This window comes from Marmota monax, unplaced genomic scaffold, assembly GCF_021218885.2.
Source record: "Marmota monax isolate L192 unplaced genomic scaffold, Marmota_monax_Labrador192_F-V1.1 WCK01_AAM20220418_F8-fsc00096, whole genome shotgun sequence".
NCBI classification, from domain to species: Eukaryota; Metazoa; Chordata; class Mammalia; order Rodentia; family Sciuridae; genus Marmota; species Marmota monax.
Window position 1 is genome coordinate 1321688 of NW_026695236.1, and position 21596 is coordinate 1343283.

The 21596-nt window shown below is 34.1% G+C and overlaps 1 protein-coding gene across 6 annotated transcripts in view; it reads left to right on the forward strand.

Moving 5' to 3' along the window:
* The window catches only part of Nox4 (NADPH oxidase 4), a 174260-nt gene extending 153330 nt beyond the window's left edge, over positions 1-20930 (forward strand). For all 6 annotated transcript variants that reach the window (XM_046439393.2, XM_046439395.2, XM_046439394.2 and 3 more), the window contains 3 exons: positions 431-499; positions 1911-2011; positions 18570-20930. In XM_046439393.2, the coding sequence (XP_046295349.1) occupies positions 431-499; positions 1911-2011; positions 18570-18690 (291 nt within the window). In that variant the 3' untranslated portion in view covers positions 18691-20930. The remainder of the gene's footprint in view (positions 1-430; positions 500-1910; positions 2012-18569) is intronic.
* The last annotated feature ends 666 nt before the right edge of the window (positions 20931-21596 follow it).

Genomic DNA, 21596 nt, shown 5'->3' on the forward strand with positions numbered 1-21596 from the left:
ATGTCTTTTAAAAAATTTTTGTTTTGCTTTTCCTAACATGTATATCCCATATCACTATTGTCTTTTCTTCAATGAAAATTATATTCTTAAGGAGTAAATTCATGGATAAAATAAGAAATAATTGAAAAGTATTTAGGGGATTATGAATATTATATTTAACATAGTAGTTTCTGTATCTGAAAAGCTAAAGAATTATTTTTTTTCCACTACCTTCATCAAACCTAATTATTACCAGTAGGGCAGGAGGGTTTGTGAATGTAAGAATCTGTCTCCTATCCTTCTATGTACATATCTACCTATCATTTCCTTATAAATATTTGCAGTGATAACCAAGTTATATGTTAAGTCATAGACTCACATATATTATAATAGAAGAAAATCTGGGTGTATGGGAGGAAGTTTAATAAGTCTATTCATTTTTATGTCTCAGTTTTGGCAAGAGAACAGACCTGACTATGTCAACATCCAGCTGTACCTCAGTCAAACAGATGGGATACAGGTATGTGGTTGGATGTTATTGTTAATTAAACAAGCCTCTTGATAGTTGAAGATTTACCATAGGAACCGTGCTGGATGAAAACTTCTGCAGGTGGCTTGAGCAGAAGTTTCCTAGAGAAAGGCCTCATTTGAAATACATCCAGGAAACTCATGGCCTGTCCTTGAAATCAGCCCTTTTGCCTTTCACTCACCCTACTCACAGTAGGCTAGAGCAGACCTGTTGATTCCATCTCTCCCCACTTTAAAATTGCTTCATATTCACTATCTCTGGAGACTGGGCAAAAAATGAATAGGCTTGAGGTTTTGTTTTTGTTTTTGTGTTCATAGAAGGGAGGTGTATGTGGAGATTTATTATGAGCTCATACAAATTAGACATAGTTCATTCCAAGAAAAACTAAAAAATAGAATAAAATAGCTATCATACATTGCTTATTTACAATGTGGACACCATGCTAAGAATTTTCCATATATTATCTTCTGTAATCCTAAGAGGTTTGAGAAGTAGATATTTCCCTGTTTTTCAGATAAAGAAACTATTATTTAGAGATGACATTGAACAGCTACATGTGGTGATAAGTCTTGGAAATGCTTTCCCAGATTTTTATTACAGTATTTTCTATCATACATTTTTACAATATTTTGAATAAACATATGAAGGCTTGTCAGTTACCTCAAAACTATTCTAATTAGATTTCTACTGTACTTGATATGTAAAAGTATTTCATTTTATCATACATATGAAGCAAGTCAGCATATTTTTTTCCTCATGGCATAATTATTTAAGATACAAAGCAAATTTATACTTTGTGCTTAGTTTGTCTGCCTGGAACTCAGACACTTTCTCCTGGCTTCTCACTTCACTCTGACTCTTCACTATCTATTCAAATCCAATATTTCTTCAATTACAGAAACTAGCCCATTACTATCATTTGTTGATAGAGCCAAGATTTGTAGCTCTGCTATCTTAGGCTATTTTGGCTAGGAATATTTCCCCAAATACATGATGACAATTGGTAGTAATTTACTCATAATGAATCGAATGTGAGTAGTGTATTTATGTGCAGATATTCAGTGAAGTATAGATGCTGAGCCTTTTTGAGAGTGAGTGAGCAATTAAAATGCATTCTTTATTTTATCTGTGTGTGTTTTTTTTTTTTTTTAAATGAAGCAACTAACTGAAGTCTAGGAAAATAAATCACATGTAAAAATGGCATTCATGGAGATAATGGATTTTGAAGGAAATGATACTATGAAATGATTGTGCTTAATAGGTTTCCATATGATACTTATATTCTTCATATCACAGCAATTTTGTAGGAAGATAGAGAGCACCAGCAGAGCTGATGTAAGAAAACAGAGTTATTTACTCACATCTGAAGATCATTTAAAATATAGTACTTCTTTTTTGGCAGAAGATAATTGGAGACAAATATCAAGCACTGAATTCAAGACTTTTTATTGGACGTCCTCGGTGGAAACTTATATTTGATGAAATAGCAAAATGTAACAGGGGGTAAGTGCTATATCTCAAAAAAATTTGACATGTGGCTAGTGATTACATCAAAATATTCCAAAACCATTACATGAAGTATTTAAAAATGACTCAGCAATAAGTTTACAAGTTATAACAATTTAAATACTCTGTTAGAATCAGAGGAGGAAGCAAGGCAGGAATAACACTATATCAGTAATGTCAAATAATTACATTTTGACTTAGAAACAGTCAATAAAGGAATTTTTTGAACTAGACTCTTCTACATACTTTTAAATATGTGTAGACTCATATTAAAATGAAGGTTTATACCCACAGCATATATCTGATAAGCATGGGGAAAGTTTGTAAAAATCATGTTGGCTAACAAGGGAATTTCACCAATAAATCTCACAATGAATGCTCTTAAAAATTAAATGTTTGTACTTTATAATAAGAGTGAATGATTAAAAATAACAGCTTTCTGAGTAATATGAAGACTCTAAACTAGAAGTATTTCTATGCCTAATTTTTCTTCTTGGAAACTATAATTCTATCAAGCATCTTAGCATTAAGGGAAAGGATTTTGAAAATTATATGCCAACTCACACCTTTTGAGGCTTACATTTAAACAGTTGCATTATAAATTTAAATAGTTTCAAATAATATAGTTTCTAACAAAATGCAGATATTGATATTTTTCAATTAAATTAATCCCTTTAAACATATCCACTAGAATATAAATATAATAAATACCTGATAACAACCTCATTTATTATAGTGATATGCAATCAAGTTCTTTATTAGCAATTGGAAATTTTTATATAATTTTCCCCTTTGAACTTGTATTTCTATTCTATTAACTCACAGAAATGTACTGAAATTCAACATATTTTTACATTTGGATTAATCACATATTTACTGCTGAACTACTCCTGCAACAATAATGCATGGATATTGAAAGTTTCACTTTTAAAATCTCATGTGAAAATAAGATCCATCCAGTGTTAATTGTTTCTTCTGACTTTGAGTAACTATTATAATTATTAGTATGTTATGTTGTTTAACATAGACATTTTCTGAGAAGTGTATCATTAGGCAATTTCATTATTGTGCAAACATCACACACATCACATCAGAGTGTGTGTAAATAAATCAAGATTGTATAGTCTAATTCATACCTGGCCTATTGGTATATATTCATATAGTATACTTCTCTTTGTATTTCTATCTATCTATCTATCTGTCTATCTATCTATTTACAATAAATCTATTTGCCCCAGAGCCATGATGAACAGAACAATGTTAGATTAAATCACACACAAAATGATATGATCAAGAATCACAAAAAACAGATTTATGAGGCTGCCACTGTTGTAATACAGCATACTGGTTTTTTTAAGAGAGAGAGAGAGAAAGAGAGAGAGAGAGAGAGAGAGAGAGAGAGAGAGAGAGAGAGAGAGAGAGAGAGAATTTTTTTAATATTTATTTTTTAGTTTTCGGTGGACACAACATCTTTATTTTTATGTGGTGCTGGGGATCGAACCCAGTGCCCTACGCATGCCAAGCGAGTGCGCTACTGCTTGAGCCACATCCCCAGCCCCCCAGCATACTGTTTTATTGTACTTTTTTCTTAGTAGTACACTCCAAAATAATAATAAAAAGTATAGTACAGTAAATCCATAAGCCAATAACATAGTTGTTATTATCAAGTATTATATATTGTGCATAATTGTATATACCACACTTTAATACAACTGGCAATATACATCAAGTTTATACCAGCATCACCACAAACACATAAGTAACTCATTGTGCTATGACATGACAGCTCTGACATCACTAGGTGATAGGGATTATTATATTTCTATTATAATCTTATGAAACCATCATACATAATACATAGTAGACTAAAATGTCATTAAAATTTCATTATCCAATGTGTAAATGTAGCCAAATAGTTCATAATAATCTCTTTTCTTCTCCTCTTTTCCTTTACTGCTGCTAGGAATTGAACTTAGGGCTTCACTTATGCTTGGCAACCATTCTACCCTTGAGCTACATCCCTGTCCCTTTTAGAAGTTTTATTTGAAATGGAGTCTTGCAAAATTGCCCAGGCTGATCTGGGACTTGTGGTCTTACTTCCTCAGCCTCCCTAGTAGCTGAGATTATAGGCATGTACCATAAGACCAGGCACAACTCATAATTTTAAAATATATTTTAACAAACATCAAAAGGATAGTTGGATATAAATGCATGGACCAATTCACTGGAAAGTTTTAAAGAGGCCCCCTTAATTTATGAATTCGTGGATGAATATTATTTATTGAAAGGACCACTGACTCAAGATGATCCGATTCCACCCTCAGAGATTTTGTTTTAGAAATTATGAAATACAGCCTAAGAAGAATAATTTTAAAAGAATTAAAGTCAACCATGTGGTTCAGGTTGTATCTATGTTTGACATCATTTCTGTAGCACTTCTCTTTCCTTGATGAAGTAATTTTGGGGATGAAGCAAAAAGCATTATTTACAAACCAGAGATGCTTTGCAGTATTCATGCTCCTTGTAAAGGTGAATACAGAAAAATATATGTTGGCCTCATTTTTGCTATGTTCCTTTCCTGGGATCTCCCCCCTAAGGTGTGATAATCTTGTACTCATCTAACACTTACTGTGAACCACAAACATGCTCCTCTTTAATGAACCTCTGACAAACATTCTTTTATAGTTTTCATAGTATATTGTTGAAAACTTCAACATTTTCTTTTATTCATTTCTACAGCTGAAGCCCAAGACAGGAGAGGATAATTTACAGGAAATTAGGTTGGGATTATTGGTTTCTTTCGTTAATTTGTAAGAATTCTTATTTGTTATGCCTTTCATGTTTTGAAGCAATCTGTATTTTTATTTGGTGGTTTATTATTTTTCTTGAAACAGCAGGGCTTGTTTAAGAGTAATTGTGCACCATCTACTGTTGACATTTTGTACAGCTCTTCGCTTTGTGTTTGGGCTCTGGGGCAGGCACCTGAAAGTGGTTATTTTTTCAAGGATTTTTGCATAGCATACTTAGAAAAGAATGGATCAATCTCTTAAGAGTTCATTAATTGGACAAAAGGCTCTGTATAAATAGAAGATTATATTTCATATATCTCATACATGTAAATTGCTGAAAGAACATACTAACAGGGATAAGAGGCATAAAAATTAAATTTTAAAAATACTGTATGTTGGGCAATTATTTTTAATTTGTAGGAAGTGATTATTAAACCAGTAAGCATTTGTCCAGTGTACTATGTAGAATACAGATTTAAATTAAACACTAAGGACCCAGAGGTAATAAAGAGTAATTCTTTGCAATGTATTCTTACAAGAGCTTTAAAAAGTATACGAGTGTAGAAATACATAGTACACATATATGCGTGTTTATATACATTTATATACATATATACATATTTATTTAAATGTATATATATATATTTTTTAAATGTATATATGTGCATATACTTTAAAATGTAAACCTTATTTTTAATAAAAATTGAATAAATATACAGCATATAATTCTTCAACTTACTTTTTAGTGGCACACACATATTGATCATGGATAACTTCCATGTAACATTACCTCACAGTCGTTTAGGATATGGACAATATAACATTACTCTCCTAATGATGGAAATTTATGTTACCTCTAGTTCTTCATTGTTACAAATAGTGCTAAAGTGATTATCTTTGTACAGACTTTCTCATGAGAGTATTATAGTAGGTTGGTTACAATATTTGAGATAGGATTTCTGGTTCAAAAGTCTGCTCATTTTAGATATTGCACTATCCAAAACAAAATGCTTGATCAATTTACCTTCCATGTGTATAAGAGAGGGGTTCCTTTCTGTTTGGGCTTCTTTTTTTTAATTCAGAAAAATGAATTGTGTGATGGCATTAGATGATCATGGAAAGTGAAGGAGCTTTTAAAATCGTATTGATTTCATCATTAGTTTACAAATGCACCTGGGACACAAAAATGTAATGATTTATCAGAAGTTATGGTTAAATGAGTCAGAGTTCAGACTTTGGCTTACCCCAAATAATCTTGGCAGTCTTATTTTACCATGTCTGTTTTGGAATGTGGGATAGCAGGTGCCATGTTGAAAGAAACTCCCATTTATGTTACATATGTTCGTATGTTACAGTAAGATACTTAATGTGGTAAAGTATTAATAACTAATTTTTGAAAGCATAAAGAGATATTCTGAGTATTACTTTGTAAACTCCTTAGTATTGAATAACCTGTGAAAATATTATGTATCTAACTCCAAGTTGATCTTCTATTATTTATAATAAAAAGTATATCATATTTTAAGCTGTTGGATTAAGCAAAGGGAGAAAGGATTAACTTTGGGCAAAATGTTTAAAACTATGTCTTCTTTTGTGGCCTCATGGTTTCTTCAAAACAATATAAATTAAGGATACCTAGAGGTTCTCTCACATTTGCTCCTGTGTCCTTGGATCAACTCACTCAAAACTTTTGTATCTGTAATATGAGGAGTCAATAAGCTCTATAGAGTGAATTAGCTCTCATTGTAAGAGATTGCAAATTTACACATCTGTATGTAAAAGCAAATATTGATATAAAAGGAAAATATACACAAATATACTGAACATTTACAAGGCTAATAACTCAATATCCATGCTCAAATACTGTTCTTGATTTAGAATTTGAGTCTCTCCTCACCCATCTTATCAAAGTTTTGTAGATATTTTTCTAGATAATTGTTGGATTACAGCAATTTAATGCAAATGGATTGTAAATATTAATTGTAGATATTGAAAAAATTGTAGGATTTCCTTAAATTAGTGAAAGTAACATTAAAAAACTCCTCAACTCATGGGAAAAAAATTGGATATAGATAATTGAATAAGAAAATGTAAGAAACAATGAATCCATGATATCCAGGGTGCTTTAAAAATAATGACTTTATTATCAAGTATTTAAAAGGAGACATAAAGAAAAATGAAAACTTGTGAATATAACCTTGTAATTGCCCTATCAAAGGAAATAATGGGCCAGAGTGGTGGTGTACACCTGTAATCTTACTTGGGAGGCTAAGGCAGGATGATCACAAGTTCAAAGCCAGCTGAAGCAATTTAGGGAGACCTTGTCTCAAGATTAAAAACTATAAAAGGGCTGGGGATACAGCACAGTGATAAACAGTCTCTGAGTTCAATCCCTAATGTCAAACAAACCAAACCAAAACAAAGTGGACTTTATTGTCATCATGCAGCATAACAGAGAATGTACAAAAAAACCCAAATTATTGTCCTCTCATTTTAATGAAAACCACACTAGGTTTTATTAAGCATAAATCATTGATTTTCATACTCATTTTCCTTCTGATCACTTTGAATTAAATTAGTTATTAACACTTTAATTGTTTCTTTTTATAGTTTTTTTTTAAAAATTAGATCCGAATATGGTAAGATATCCACAATGGTTAGATTCATTGTGGTATATTCATATAGGAAAGTTAGGTCAGATTCATTCCGATATTCTTTTCTTATCCCATCCTTCCTCTCTCTCCTTGAATCCCCTTAATCTAGTCCACTGATCTTTCTTCTATTTTTTTTTTATTTTTTTATTGTTGGTTGTTCAAAACATTACATAGTTCTTGATATATCATATTTCACAATTTGATTCAAGTGGGTTATGAACTCCCATTTTTACCCCATATACAAATTGCAGAATCACATCAGTTACACATCCATTGATTTACATATTGCCATACTAGTGTCTGTTGTATTCTGCTGCCTTTCCTATCCTCTACTATCCCCCCTCCCCTCCCCTCCCCTCTTCTCTCTCTACCCCCTCTACTGTCATTCATTTCTCCCCCTTGTATTATTTTCCCCTTTCCCCTCACTTCCCCTTGTATGAAATTTTGTATAACCCTGAGGGTCTCCTTCCATTTCCATGCAATTTCCCTTCTCTCTCCCTTTCCTTCCCACCTCTCATCCCAGTTTAATGTTAATCTTCTTCTCATGCTCTTTGACACTACTTTGTTCTTAGTTACTCTCCTTATATCAAAGAAGACATTTGGCATTTGTTTTTTAGGGATTGGCTAGCTTCACTTAGCATAATCTGCTCTAATGCCATCCATTTCCCTGCAAATTCTATGATTTTGTCATTTTTTAATGCAGAGTAATACTCCATTGTGTATAAATGCCACATTTTTTTTTATCCATTCGTCTATTGAAGGGCATCTAGGTTGGTTCCACAGTCTTGCTATTGTGAATTGGGCTGCTATGAACATCCATGTAGCAGTGTCCATGTAGCATGCTCTTTTTAGGTCTTTAGGGAATAGACCGAGAAGGGGAATAGCTGGGTCAAATGATGGTTCCATTCCCAGGTTTCCAAGAAATCTCCATACTGCTTTCCAAATTGTCTGCACCAATTTGCAGTCCTACCAGCAATGTACAAGTGTACCCTTTTCCCCACATCCTTGCCAGCACTTGTTGTTGTTTGACTTCATAATGGCTGCCAATCTTACTGGAGTGAGATGGTATCTTAGGGTGGTTTTGATTTGCATTTCTCTGACTGCTAGAGATGGTGAGCATTTTTTCATGTACTTGTTGATTGATTGTATGTCCTCCTCTGAGAAGTGTCTGTTCAGGTCCTTGGCCCATTTGTTGATTGGGTTATTTATTATCTTATTGTCTAATTTTTGGAGTTCTTTGTATACTCTGGATATTAGGGCTCTATCTGAAGTGTGAGGAGTAAAGATTTGTTCCCAGGATGTAGGCGCCCCATTTACCTCTCTTATTGTTAATTTTGCTGAGAAAAAACTTTTTAGTTTGAGTAAGTCCCATCTGTTGATTCTAGTTATTAAATTTTGTGCTATGGGTGTCCTATTGAGGAATTTGGAGCCCGACCCCACAGTATGTAGATCGTAGCCAACTTTTTCTTCTATCAGATGGCGTGTCTCTGATTTGATATCAAGCTCCTTGATCCATTTTGAATTCACTTTTGTGCATGGCGAGAGAAAGGGATTCAGTTTCATTTTGTTGCATATGGATTTCCAGTTTTCCCAGCAGCATTTGTTGAAGATGCTATCCTTCCTCCATTGCATGCTTTTAGCCCCTTTATCAAATATAAGATAGTTGTAGTTTTGTGGATTGGTTTCTGTGTCCTCTATTCTGTACCATTGGTCAACCTGCCTGTTTTGGTACCAGTACCATGCTGTTTTTATTACTATTGCTCTATAGTATAGTTTGAAGTCTGGTATCGCTATACCGCCTGATTCACACTTCCTGCTTAGCATTGTTTTTGCTATTCTGGGTCTTTTATTTTTCCATATGAATTTCATGATTGCTTTCTCTATTTCTACAAGAAATGCCATTGGGATTTTGATTGGCATTGCATTAAACCTATAGAGAACTTTTGGTAATATCACCATTTCGATGTTAGTTCTGCCTATCCATGAACAGGGTATATTTTTCCATCTTCTAAGATCTTCTTCTATTTCTCTCTTTAGGGTTCTGTAGTTTTCATTGTATAAGTCTTTCACCTCTTTTGTTAGGTTGATTCCCAAGTATTTTATTTTTTTTGAAGATATTGTGAATGGAGTGGTTGTCCTCATTTCCATTTCAGAGGATTTGTCTCGGATATACAGGAATGCCTTTGATTTATGCGTGTTGATTTTATAGCCTGCCACTTTGCTGAATTCATTTATTAGCTCTAATAGTTTCTTTGTTGACCCTTTTGGGTCTGCTAGGTATAGAATCATGTCACCTGCAAATAGTGATAATTTAAGTTCTTCTTTTCCTATTTTTGTGCCTTTAATTTCTTTCATCTGTCGAATTGCTCTGGCCAGTGTTTTGAGAACTATGTTGAACAGAAGTGGTGAGAGAGGGCATCCCTGTCTTGGTCCAGATTTTAGAGGGAATTCCTTCAGTTTTTCTCCATTCAGAATGATGCTAGCCTGAGGCTTAGCATAGATTGCTTTTACAATATTGAGGTATGTTCCTGTTATCCCTAGTTTTTCTAGAGTTTTGAACATAAAGGGATGCTGTACTTTGTCGAATGCTTTTTCCGCATCTATCGAGATGATCATATGGTTCTTATTTTTAAGTCTATTGATGTGGTGAATAACATTTATTGATTTCTGTATATTGAACCAGCCTTGCATCCCAGGGATGAATCCTACTTGATCATGGTGCACAATTTTTTTGATATGTTTTTGTGTCCGATTCGCCAGAATTTTATTGAGGATTTTTGCATCTATGTTCATTAGAGATATTGGTCTGTAGTTTTCTTTCTTTGAAGTGTCTTTGTCTGGTTTAGGTATCAGGGTGATGTTGGCCTCGTAGAATGAATTTGGAAGTTCTCCCTCCTTTTCTATTTCCTGAAGTAGCTTGAAAAGTATTGGTATTAGTTCCTCTTTAAAGGTTTTGTAAAACTCTGCTGTATACCCATCTGGTCCTGGGCTTTTCTTAGTTGGTAGTCTTTTGATGGTTTCTTCTATTTCCTCAATTGATATTGGTCTGTTTAGGGTGTCTATATCCTCCTGACTCAATCTGGGCAGATCATATGACTTAAGAAATTTATCAATGCCTTCACTATCTTCTAATTTATTGGAGTATAAGGAGTCAAAATAATTTCTAATTATCTTCTGTATTTCTGAAGTGTCTGTTGTGATATTGCCTTTTTCATCCCATATGCTAGTAATTTGAGTTCTCTCTCTTCTTCTCTTCATTAGCATGGCTAAGTGTCTGTTGATTTTATTTATTTTTTCAAAGAACCAACTTTTAGTTTTGTCAATTTTTTCAATTGTTTCTTTTGTTTCGATTTCATTAATTTCAGCTCTGATTTTAATTATTTCTTGCCTTCTACTTCTTTTGCTGTTGTTTTGCTCTTCTTTTTCTAGGATTTTTAGATGAAGTATGAGATCATTTATTTGTTGGTTTTTTCTTTTTTTAAGGAATGAACTCCAAGCAATGAATTTTCCTCTTAGAACTGCTTTCAATGTGTCCCATAGATTCCGATATGTTGTGTCTGTGTTTTCATTTATCTCTAAGAATTTTTTAATTTCCTCCTTGATGTCTTCTATAACCCACTGATCATTCAGTAACCTATTGTTCATTCTCCAAGTGATGCATGATTTTTCCTTCCTTCTTTTATCATTGATTTTCAGTTTCATTCCATTATGATCAGATAAGATGCACGGTATTATCTCTACTCCTTTATATTGTCTAAGAGTTGCCCTGTGACATAATATATGATCTATTTTTGAGAAGGATCCGTGTGCTGCTGAGAAAAAAGTGTAACTGCTTGATGTTGGGTGTTATATTCTATATATGTCAATTAAGTCTAGGTTATTAATTGTGTTATTGAGTTATATAGTTTCCTTATTCAACTTTTGTTTGGAAGATCTGTCCAGTGGTGAGAGAGGTGTGTTGAAGTCTCCCATGATTATTGTATGGTGGTCTATTAGACTCTTGAACTTGAGAAGAGTTTGTTTGATGAACATATCTGCACCATTTTGGGGGCATATATATTTATGATTGTTATGTCTTGTTGGTGTACGGTTCCCTTGAGCAGTATGTAGTGTCCCTCTTTATCTTTTTTGATTAACTTGGGCTTGAAATCTATTTTATTTGATATGAGTATGGACACTCCTGCTTGTTTCCAAAGTCCATATGAGTGATATGATTTTTCCCAACCTTTCACCTTCAGCCCTTGTATGTCTTTTCCTATCAAATGCATCTCCTGTAGGCAGCATATTGTTGGGTCTTGTTTTGTGATCCATTCTTCTAGCCTGTGTCTCTTAATTGGTGAGTTTAAGCCATTAACATTTAGTGTTATTATTGAGATATGGGTTGTTCTTCCAGCCATATTTGTTTATTTATGTTACTAAACAAGGTTTGTTTTCCTCTTTGATTATTTTTCCCCCCTTTAGTGTCCTACCTCCCACTGTTGGTTTTCATTGTTATTTTCCATTTCCTCTTCCTGTAATGTTTTGCCAAGGATGTTTTGAAGAGATGGTTTTCTAGCTGCAAATTCTTTTAACTTTTGTTTATCGTGGAAGGTTTTAATTTCATCTTCCATCCTGAAGCTTAATTTCGCTGGATACACAATTCTTGGTTGGAACCCATTTTCTTTCAGTGTTTGAAATATGTTATTCCAGGATCTTCTAGCTTTCAGAGTCTGTGTTGAAAGATCAGCTGTTATCCTGATTGGGTTACCCCTAAATGTAATCTGCATCCTTTCTCATGTAGCTTTTAAAATTCTCTCCTTATTCTGTATGTTGGGCATCTTCATTATAATGTGTCTAGGTGTGGATCTCTTATGATTTTGCACATTCGGCGTCCTGTAGGCTTCTAGGATTTGGGATTCTGTCTCATTCTTCAAGTCTGGGAAGTTTTCTCATATTATTTTATTGAGTAGATTGCTCATTCCTTTGGTTTGAACCTCTATCCCTTCCTGTATCCCAATGACTCTTAAGTTTGGTCTCTTAATGTTATCCCATATTTCTTGGATGTTCTGCTCATGGTTTCTTAACAGTCTTGCTGAGCTGTCTATGTTCTTTTCAAGTTGAAATACTTTGTCTTCGTTGTCTGATGTTCTATCTTTAAGTGTTCTACTCTGCTGGTAGTATTCTCAATTGAGTTTTTAAGTTGGTTTATTGCTTCCTGCATTTCTAGGATTTCTGTTTGTTTGTTTTTTATAACCTCTATCTCCCTGTATAGTTGATCTTTTGCTTCTTGGATTTGTTTATGTAATTCATTGTTGAAGTGATCTTTCATTGTCTGATTTTGCTGTCTGATGTCTTCCTTGAGACTCCAGATCATCTGAAGCATGTATATCCTGAATCCTTTATCTGACATTCCATCTGCTGCAGATATTACCTCTTCTAACATTGAGTTGACCTGCATTGCTTGTGGTCCTTTCTTTCCTTGTCTCTTCATACTGTTCGCGTTTCTTTCTGCTTGGTGAAACTGTTGTGCTATTGAATTTCCCCCTATATATTTATATTGCTCTTGTATAGTTGCAAAGTCTCCCTTGCAGGCACGGGCGGCGGCTCTGCCCCTCCTTCAATTGGGGCAATGTGCCTACCATGCCGGCAGGCCGCTGGGCCTGTGCTGCTGGTCGGTAACAGGTCCGCCTACCTTGCAGGCACGGGCGGCGCTTCTGCCCCTCTGCGGGCCGCTGGGCTTGTTCTGTCGGTGGTTGCAGTTCTGCCTACTTTGCAGGCGCGGGCAGGGGCACTGCCCCTCTGCAGGCTGCTGGGGCTGTTCTGCCGGTGGGTCGCAGGTCTGCCTACCTTGCAGGCGTGGGGGGGGGGTGGCTCTACCCTTCCACAGGCTGCTAGGCCTGTTCTGCCTGTCGGTTGCAGGTCTGGCCTGTTCTGTTGGTGGTCACAGGTCTGCCTAACTTGCAGGCGTGTGGGGCAGCTCTCCCCCTCCGCGGGATGCTGGGCCTGGTCTGCCGGTGGGTCACAGGTCCTCCTACCTTGCAGGCACGGGGGTCGGCTCTGCCCCTCCGCCACCTGCTGGGCCTGTTCTGTTGGTGGTCACAGTTCCGCCTACCTTGCAGGCGCGGGGGAAGGGGGCTGTTTCTCAATTGTGGGGGTCAGGACGGCTCTGAGACCTCAAAGGTCAGCTCCCACGCTAGAAAGAGGACAAGGGGAGCAAGTAAGGCAAGCAAGAGGCAAGAGCTCTTCTATTTTTTTTAAACTTCACCCAACTTATTTGGATTAGCTTCTACACAACAGAGAAAACATTCAATCTTTGACTTTTGGGGTCGCCTTTTTTCACTTAGGATAATCTCCAGTTTCATTCCTTTACAAACAAATGTCATCTTTCTTTATGGCTAAATAGTACTCTGTTGTGAATATATATCACATTGTCTTTGTCCACTCATCTGTGGAAGGGCATCTAGGTTTGTTCCGTAGCTGGCCATTGTGAATTGTACTGCTATAAACATTGATGTGGCTATGTCACTGTAGTATACTAATTTTAAATATTTTGTATATATGCCAAAGAGTGGGAAAGGTAGAAATTTGTATAATTGGTTTCAGGCTTTTCCTTTCTAATATAAGTATTTACAACTATAAATTTTCCTGTACTACTTCAAATTTTCCTCTAAACACCACTTTGGATACTTCTCATAAATTGTTTTTTTATTTTCATCCAGTTCTAAATATTTGTCATTTTTATTGTGACTTTTATATTTTGTCCATAGGTTATTTAAAAAGATTTTCTTTAATTTCCGAATGTGTAGAGATTTGCCATATATCATTTAATTTTTGATTTCTAGTTCAATTGGGAGTTCATCTAAATATATAATAATTATGATTTTAGTCCCTTAATATTTATTGAGACCCATTTTATTTCCTGGAATGTGGTCCATTTTGGTGGACATTTCATGTGCCCTTGAAAAGAATTTGTATTTCATCTTGTTGGTTGGAACATTGTAAAATATCAGGTAGTTTCAATTGTTGATTGAAATGGTGGTACTGATATTTTTAATATAGTTAAAAATTTTCTGTCTACTTCTTCTATACATTACTGTGAGAGGACCATGGAAATAATTATATATGATTTTGGATCTATCTATCTTTGCAGATCTATCAGTTTTGGATTTGTCTATATTGGTATATTTTAATAAGTAGGACTTAGATTATTTGCATTTAATTTAATAAACTATGGTTGGGTTTAAATCTAGCAGTTTCCCATTACTTTATACTGTCTCATTTGTTTGTTTTTTTATTTCTTGTCTTTTTCTATCTTCCTTTAGGTGAATTTAATATTTTTTTTTATGATTTCACTGTTCTGTCCAGTATTGACATATTAGCAACACCTCTATATTTATTCCTTTTTAACTTCTTTAGGCCATTGGTCCCCAAACTACATTCCTTGATCCACCATCAACTGAGAAAAACAAATTCTTGAGCCCCCTGACAAGATCTGCATGGGAAGCTTTTGGGAAGAGAAGCTATGTTCTGTGAAGGCCTAAAGGGGATTCTAATGAAGTAGAATTAGAGAAACATTGACCTAGGTGTATAGTATACATCATTAGCTATCTCAATCCTCTTGAAATAATATTTTGCCCCTTTGTGTACTACCATTATTTCATCACACATTTTGATATTGCTGTAATTGAAAGACATTTTTTTTTTAGTACATAATTTGCCTGATATAAAATGGTTGGCATTTTGCTTTGTCTTTCAGAACTTTGAAGTTGTCACTTCATTGCCTTTTGATGTGCACAGTTTGTGACAAGAAACCCACAATCATTCTCATTTTTCATCTTCTGTTTATAATTTATAGTATGTCTTTTTCTTCCTTTTTGGTACTCTGAAGCGTTTCTCTTTGCCACTGATTTTCAGCATTTTATTAAAGTTGACTTATTATGCTTTTCTTTGCCCTTATTCTCCTTAAAGATTCATGAGATCCTTGGATTTATAGGCTTGTTCTCATCAAATTTGAGAATATAATTTGTAATTATTTCTTTAAATACTTTTTTATCTTCTCCCTTGTCTTCTCGCCTGTTGAGGTGCCCTATACATTATGTTAAAACAGGTTTTTTTGTTTGTTTGTTTTGTTTTGTCTTTGTTCTCTGTACAATTCAATTTGGATAGATTCTAATGCTGTATTTCAAAATTTACTCATCTTCTGTAATTCCTATTATTCTGTTAACCCATCCACTTTATTTATTGTAAATTACATATTATTTCTAGATTTTCTATTTAGATCTCCAAAAATATGTTTCATTTTTCTTCTAATCATGTTGACATTTTTCTCTGAACATGTGAAATGCTCATATCATCATGGTTTCAAAGACCAAGTCTGATAATCCTGTAATTTCTGTTTTTCTGTGCCTGTTCCTAGTGAATGATCTTCTTCCTTGCAATAGTTTTCTAGCATTACCATAAGAAGATACCATTAATTGGTTGGATTAACAACAGACATTTTCTTTAGAGTTCTGAGGGCTGGAAGTTCAAGGTCAAGGTGTCAACATAGTTGGCGTCCTCCAAGGACTCCCTCCTTGCCTTACAGATGACTGTCCTTTAGCTGCCTCTTCATATGACTTTTTCTCTATGCATGCATAACCATGGTATGTGTTTAAATTTTTTCTGTTTATAAGGATACAAGATAGGTTAGACCTCTCTCTCTCTCTTTTTTCCTGGTGGTCCTTGGGATTAAACCGTGGGCTTTGTACATGTCAGGCAAGTATTCAACTACTGAGCTACAGCCCTACAGTCTTATTTTAACTTAATTTCTTAAAGGTCCTATCAGCAAATATAGTGATATTCTGAGGTACTGCCATTAGTCTTCAAAAACTGGGTTTGAGAGTGAGAGAGAAAAAAAAATAAGTCTGTAACCCTTCTAACTCTAGTTCATATTTTTTGTTTGTTTGTTTTAGAATTCCTGGGTTGCTCGTTTCACAAGGAGTTGAACTCAATTTTGAGGTTTAAATATCAGATGACTGATTTTGATTTAGTTCTTTCAGTTGTATTGGATTTATTCTAGCATGAAGTTATGTTACTTGGGTTCAGTTTGAGACTTGCTTTTAAGATTCATTAGCACAAGTCTGGAGTAACCTTTAATCCTTTAATCTTTAAACCTTTAAACCTTTAATCCTAATTTTACCAGCATTCCTAGTGCCCCTTGCAAATAAGGTGACACCTTTATGAGAATACTGGCCATTGTCCATGCATTATAGGTCTTTGCATTCCGGCTTGTGGTGAAACAAATTATTCACAATCCTGTGTAAACTCTGAGAATTGTTTTGCCTATTGATTCTTGGTAGTTCTGTAACTGAATTTACATAGTCTCCTTTCAAATATGAGTAGATATTATTCAGCCTAAGACTCGAATATAGTCTTCCACAGCACTCTGGACCTTCTTTCTATGGATCTTTCTTTCCTTCCACATGCAGCTGCACAGATTCTGGCTGTTGGTTTGTTGTTGTTGTTGTTGTTTGTTTGTTTTAAATTCTATTGGTTCTTTTTAGTTATACATAAGGTAGAATCCATTTTGATATAATTATACAAGCAAGGAATATATCTTATTCTCAATAGGACACCACTCTTCTGGATATACACAATGGTGGTGTATTCATATATATGTATTCATATATGTACATAGGAAAATTATGTTAGATTCATTCCACTATGTTCCTTGTCCTAGCTCCTCTCCCTTCCCTTCATTCCCTTTGTCTAATGTAGTGAGTTTCTAGCTGTTTTGACCTCCATGAACTTCATTCTTTGTTTGGCTCAGTGAGACTGCTTGAGTTTCCCCTGTCTGTGCTGCAGCCTTTAGATTGTCCCTAGGCAATAAGAAGAGGGGATTGCTAAACTTAGCTAGCTATTTTTCCTCCTCTAGGCCCTCAGGAAACACAGTTCTGTGCTGCCTATTGTCTGATGCCTGAAAATACTTGCTTTACATATTCTGTTTGTTCATTTTCTAGGTGTATTTTGTTTGTTTTCTATGTATCTATCTATCTATCAATCTATTTATTTATTTATTTTTGTTGCAGTACTAGGGATTGAACCTAGGGCCTCCTATGTGCTAACCAAGTGCTGTACCATAGAGCATATCCCATCCTTTTTCTAATTTCTTCATGCAAAAGGATAAATGTAGTCTTCTTTTACCCATTGTGACTGAAAGTAAAAATTCTATTTTCATAATTATTTGATTGTTTTAAGGTAAAAAGTTTTTATATAATATTTTCTTCAGTGTTCAGTATAAAGTTTTAGTATTTATTTAAATAATTTCCCTTTTTTTCCTAGCACTAATTATTCCAAGATAATTAGAATAACTATATTTGTCCATGATATTATATAAGATGTTCATTATTTTAATATCCTAGGAATAAGCCAATGCAAATTAATAAGCTTTGGAAGAAGAACAATTTACAATACTATTCATTTCTTGGGATCTATTTAGTCTATTTGTTAGTCATATGTGTTATTTAACTAATTAAAGTTTATGTTACAGAGTAAAAAAACCTGCTTGATATTTGTTACAGTTCTTACATTGCATAAATAAAAAAGGAAAATGTGTTCAGATTAATGTATTTTATTTCCATGTGGATATGAATTTGTCACTTAAAATTATCCTTTCAAATTTTTAATGCCTTTTCTCACTCTTACCTTATTCATTACTACTCATTCAAATCCACGTAGAAATTTTCATAAACGCATATCAAGTGTCTAATGAAAGAAGAATTGTCATGGTCAAATGTGTTTAGTGATTCACACCTATAAATTTTTTCTCTTAATATTGTTTTGGCCTTACTAGTGGCAGGTGATAAACAAATTGAAGCACACTATTCCATCTATGTCTGATCAAGTGGAAATTGGTGCTCATAGTTACATTTAAAAAATTTTCCTGAATCCTGGTATGAAAAAAAAAAAATGAGGTGAATAAAATATTTTTCTGGTACATATTTACATTTGAAAGTCATTGGAAACTTCTTTCCCCCACGCAAAATAACAAGTTAACTTTATTAATACCTTAAATCCATACTTATAAAGCATACTTCTTGTCCTGTTTGGCCTGATTTTGCACCTGATTTTTCCTTTATTTCACTTTCTTCCCAGGAAAACGGTTGGTGTTTTCTGTTGTGGACCCAGTTCAATTTCCAAGACTCTTCATAAATTAAGTAACCAGAACAATGCCTATGGAACAAGATTTGAATACAATAAAGAATCTTTTAGCTGAAACCCTATGTGGTGAACCAGGACTCTAAAGAAGGAATGAGTGCAATTTCCAAGACTTGGAAGCTCAACTGAATCGAACAGTTGTGTTATGCCAAAGAGTAACAAGCTTTTCTTATTTATGATTATTTAAAATGAAAATGCAGAGAATGTGGCAGCATGACAGGTCACATTACATGTTTAATCTGGAAACCAAAGACCTGAGGAATATCTGAAGTGGTGATTCACTTTTCAATGTTCAAATTACAAGAATACTATTAGATACACACTGTTAATCTTTATGGCAAATTTGGGAACTCCCTGGTGAGGAGCTGAACTCACTCACTCTGAAGCTGTTAGCTGTGGTCCTCTTTAAATTGTTTTTGGTTGAACAAATACAAGATTGAAAAAAAAATAAAAATTCATTGAAACTCAGATTACATTTCCTACATTGCATATAACAGAGTAGCTTTAATTTGGAGAGGCTCCAGGCAAATATATTTGATGTTTGAAAATGCAGCACATGATTCTGGTTGATTCAGGTACTTTGTGTCAGTATCCAATCTTCTTCACCATTGATGCTAATACCTCTCTTTGTATCTGTACACAGCATGCTAACTGAACCTTCTGCAGATGTTGATATATCATCTATTTTTATGTTTTTCTCTCTTCCTTGTCCTCTGTCTAGTGAAATCTGTCCTTCTTTACTATCATTAGACACAATGATTCAATAAGTTCTTTTCATCTCCTATTTACTTAATCTATTACTACTACATAGTAATGAAAATATCATTACTATAATTTTAATGGGACATATATGCTTTTTTCCTTTTTCACTGTTTTAGCCCCTGCTGTTTTTTTTTCACTCCCCTCTCCCCCAGATATAGTTTGTCTAAGGTTTTAGCTCAAAGTACTTTGTCTGATTTGTACTCCGAGATCAAAGAGTACTATATTTGGTAGCAGGCACTGAAATATAAGTTTCATCTCTTTTGTCACACATTGCTAAGCCCAACATCCACTCCCAGTACTAGGATTGAACCCAGGGGCATTAAGCTACATCCTCAGATCTTTTTTAATTTTTATTTTGAGACAGGGTCTCACTAAATTGCCCAGGCTGGCCTTGAACTTGCCATCCCCCTGCCTCAGTCTCTAGAGTATCTGGATTGCAGGTGTGTATACATGTTGTTTTATGTTGGAGACAGTTAAAGTGTAGTCACATTCCTAAACAGGGACCTGCTGTTTTACTTTCTACAAAAGTAGATGTACCTCACTAGCTATTGAAATTTCAGTTTAGAATTAAGAGTGGTATTGTTGCACTGGATGATGTCATAAATTCTTAGGATTAAAATTACTGTTGGGCTATGCTGTATGATTCCATCAGTTTGTAATGCCTGGCAGTTATATTCTTGCCTTAGAGGAAAAATCCTCTTTACTATCCTAAGAATTCAGGCATTCATACAATTTAGTGATTTTTGTTCAGTAGACATCTATGAATTATCATCAAATAGAACAAATTTCTGAAATCAGCAATTCACTTGTCTGGTCTTTATTAAAATCTTGCAAATAACACAATATAATAGATGCTGTTGTCTTTTTTTTTTTTTTTTGCTATGATTCACCAATAGCAATCGAGCATGCTAAACCATTCAATGCCGTTCTTCATTTGCCTGGATTTTTTTCTTCTCCCTTCTGCAGAAAGAAGGTGAGTCAGAAAGTGATTAAAAAATGTGCAATGCTCCTGCAAATTTACATCTGAAAGCATAATTAATAACTAGTACATCTTAGCAAAACTTTCTAGATTAAAAAGAATTTTCATGAAAACATGTAATGGAAAGAATTAGTAAAAAGAATTGAGTTTATGCAATCTTTATGTGCAATACTGACTTTACTGATCATAATGTATTTTTGTGCTTTCATTAGGGCATTTAATTTTGGTAATACAGTAATATTTTTTAAACGAAACATGGTATTTCAGACCAGGTTTGCTATGCTAAATGAAACTCCTTGCCTCTTCTAAATTCTAGTAGATGTTTAAATATTAATATTCAACAGTTAAATTTTGTTTCTGTTTATAAGAATGAATTTAAAGCACATATGATATCTTCATTTTGCTTTGAAGAACTCTTTCTATAGGGGATTGTTGTGGTACAAGTATTCTATCACTAATTTTAATGGCAACACACAATAAAATTGAAATGGTGTCCTTGGAATTTCTATAAGCTCACCTTGCCTTTGCAACAATAAAGCTGTAACATTTGTTCACAAGTTTTCCATGTTTCAGAAGCAATCTGTTCCTCAGGAATTAGCATTTGAGTGCACATTAGCCTGTTAGCCTCAGGAGTTGGGATTCTCAGTGTCACAGGCTAGTGGTGTGACTAGGACAAATGACTTCTCACACTGGGGCTAAAGTTTCTGAAGTTAAAGTTAAGATTGGTAATTCTTAATTTTTGAGAACTTAATTCAAAATAAATATTGGGCCACACAATACATTGCATATAACATTCGGGACTACCAAAACAATGTTTAGTAGCAAGAACAGATATTTAAGAACTTCTGATAAAAAAAAAAAGATTATTATTATAGGCCTTTCTTCCTATACATTTTTTTTCCTTTGGTCTTTTGGAAGAAACTATCCAATTTTGTATAGGATCATACTAAGGAATTTATGGGCAAACAAATTCCCTTTGTATTTTCCTAAAAAAATAGACTGATGGTACTTTCTATCATTTCTTAAACTTCCTGACTCCCCTTATATGTGTAAGGGAATTCTTTAGTTTTACATGTAAATAATAATCATAAAAACCTCAGATTTGAATACATACATTCATATGTACATATATTTGGGGCTTGTTTTACTTTTAACTAGTGACTTCAGGTGAAAATGAAATGCTTGATAGTTATTCATTTAGGGACTTAAAAATTTCAGTTGAG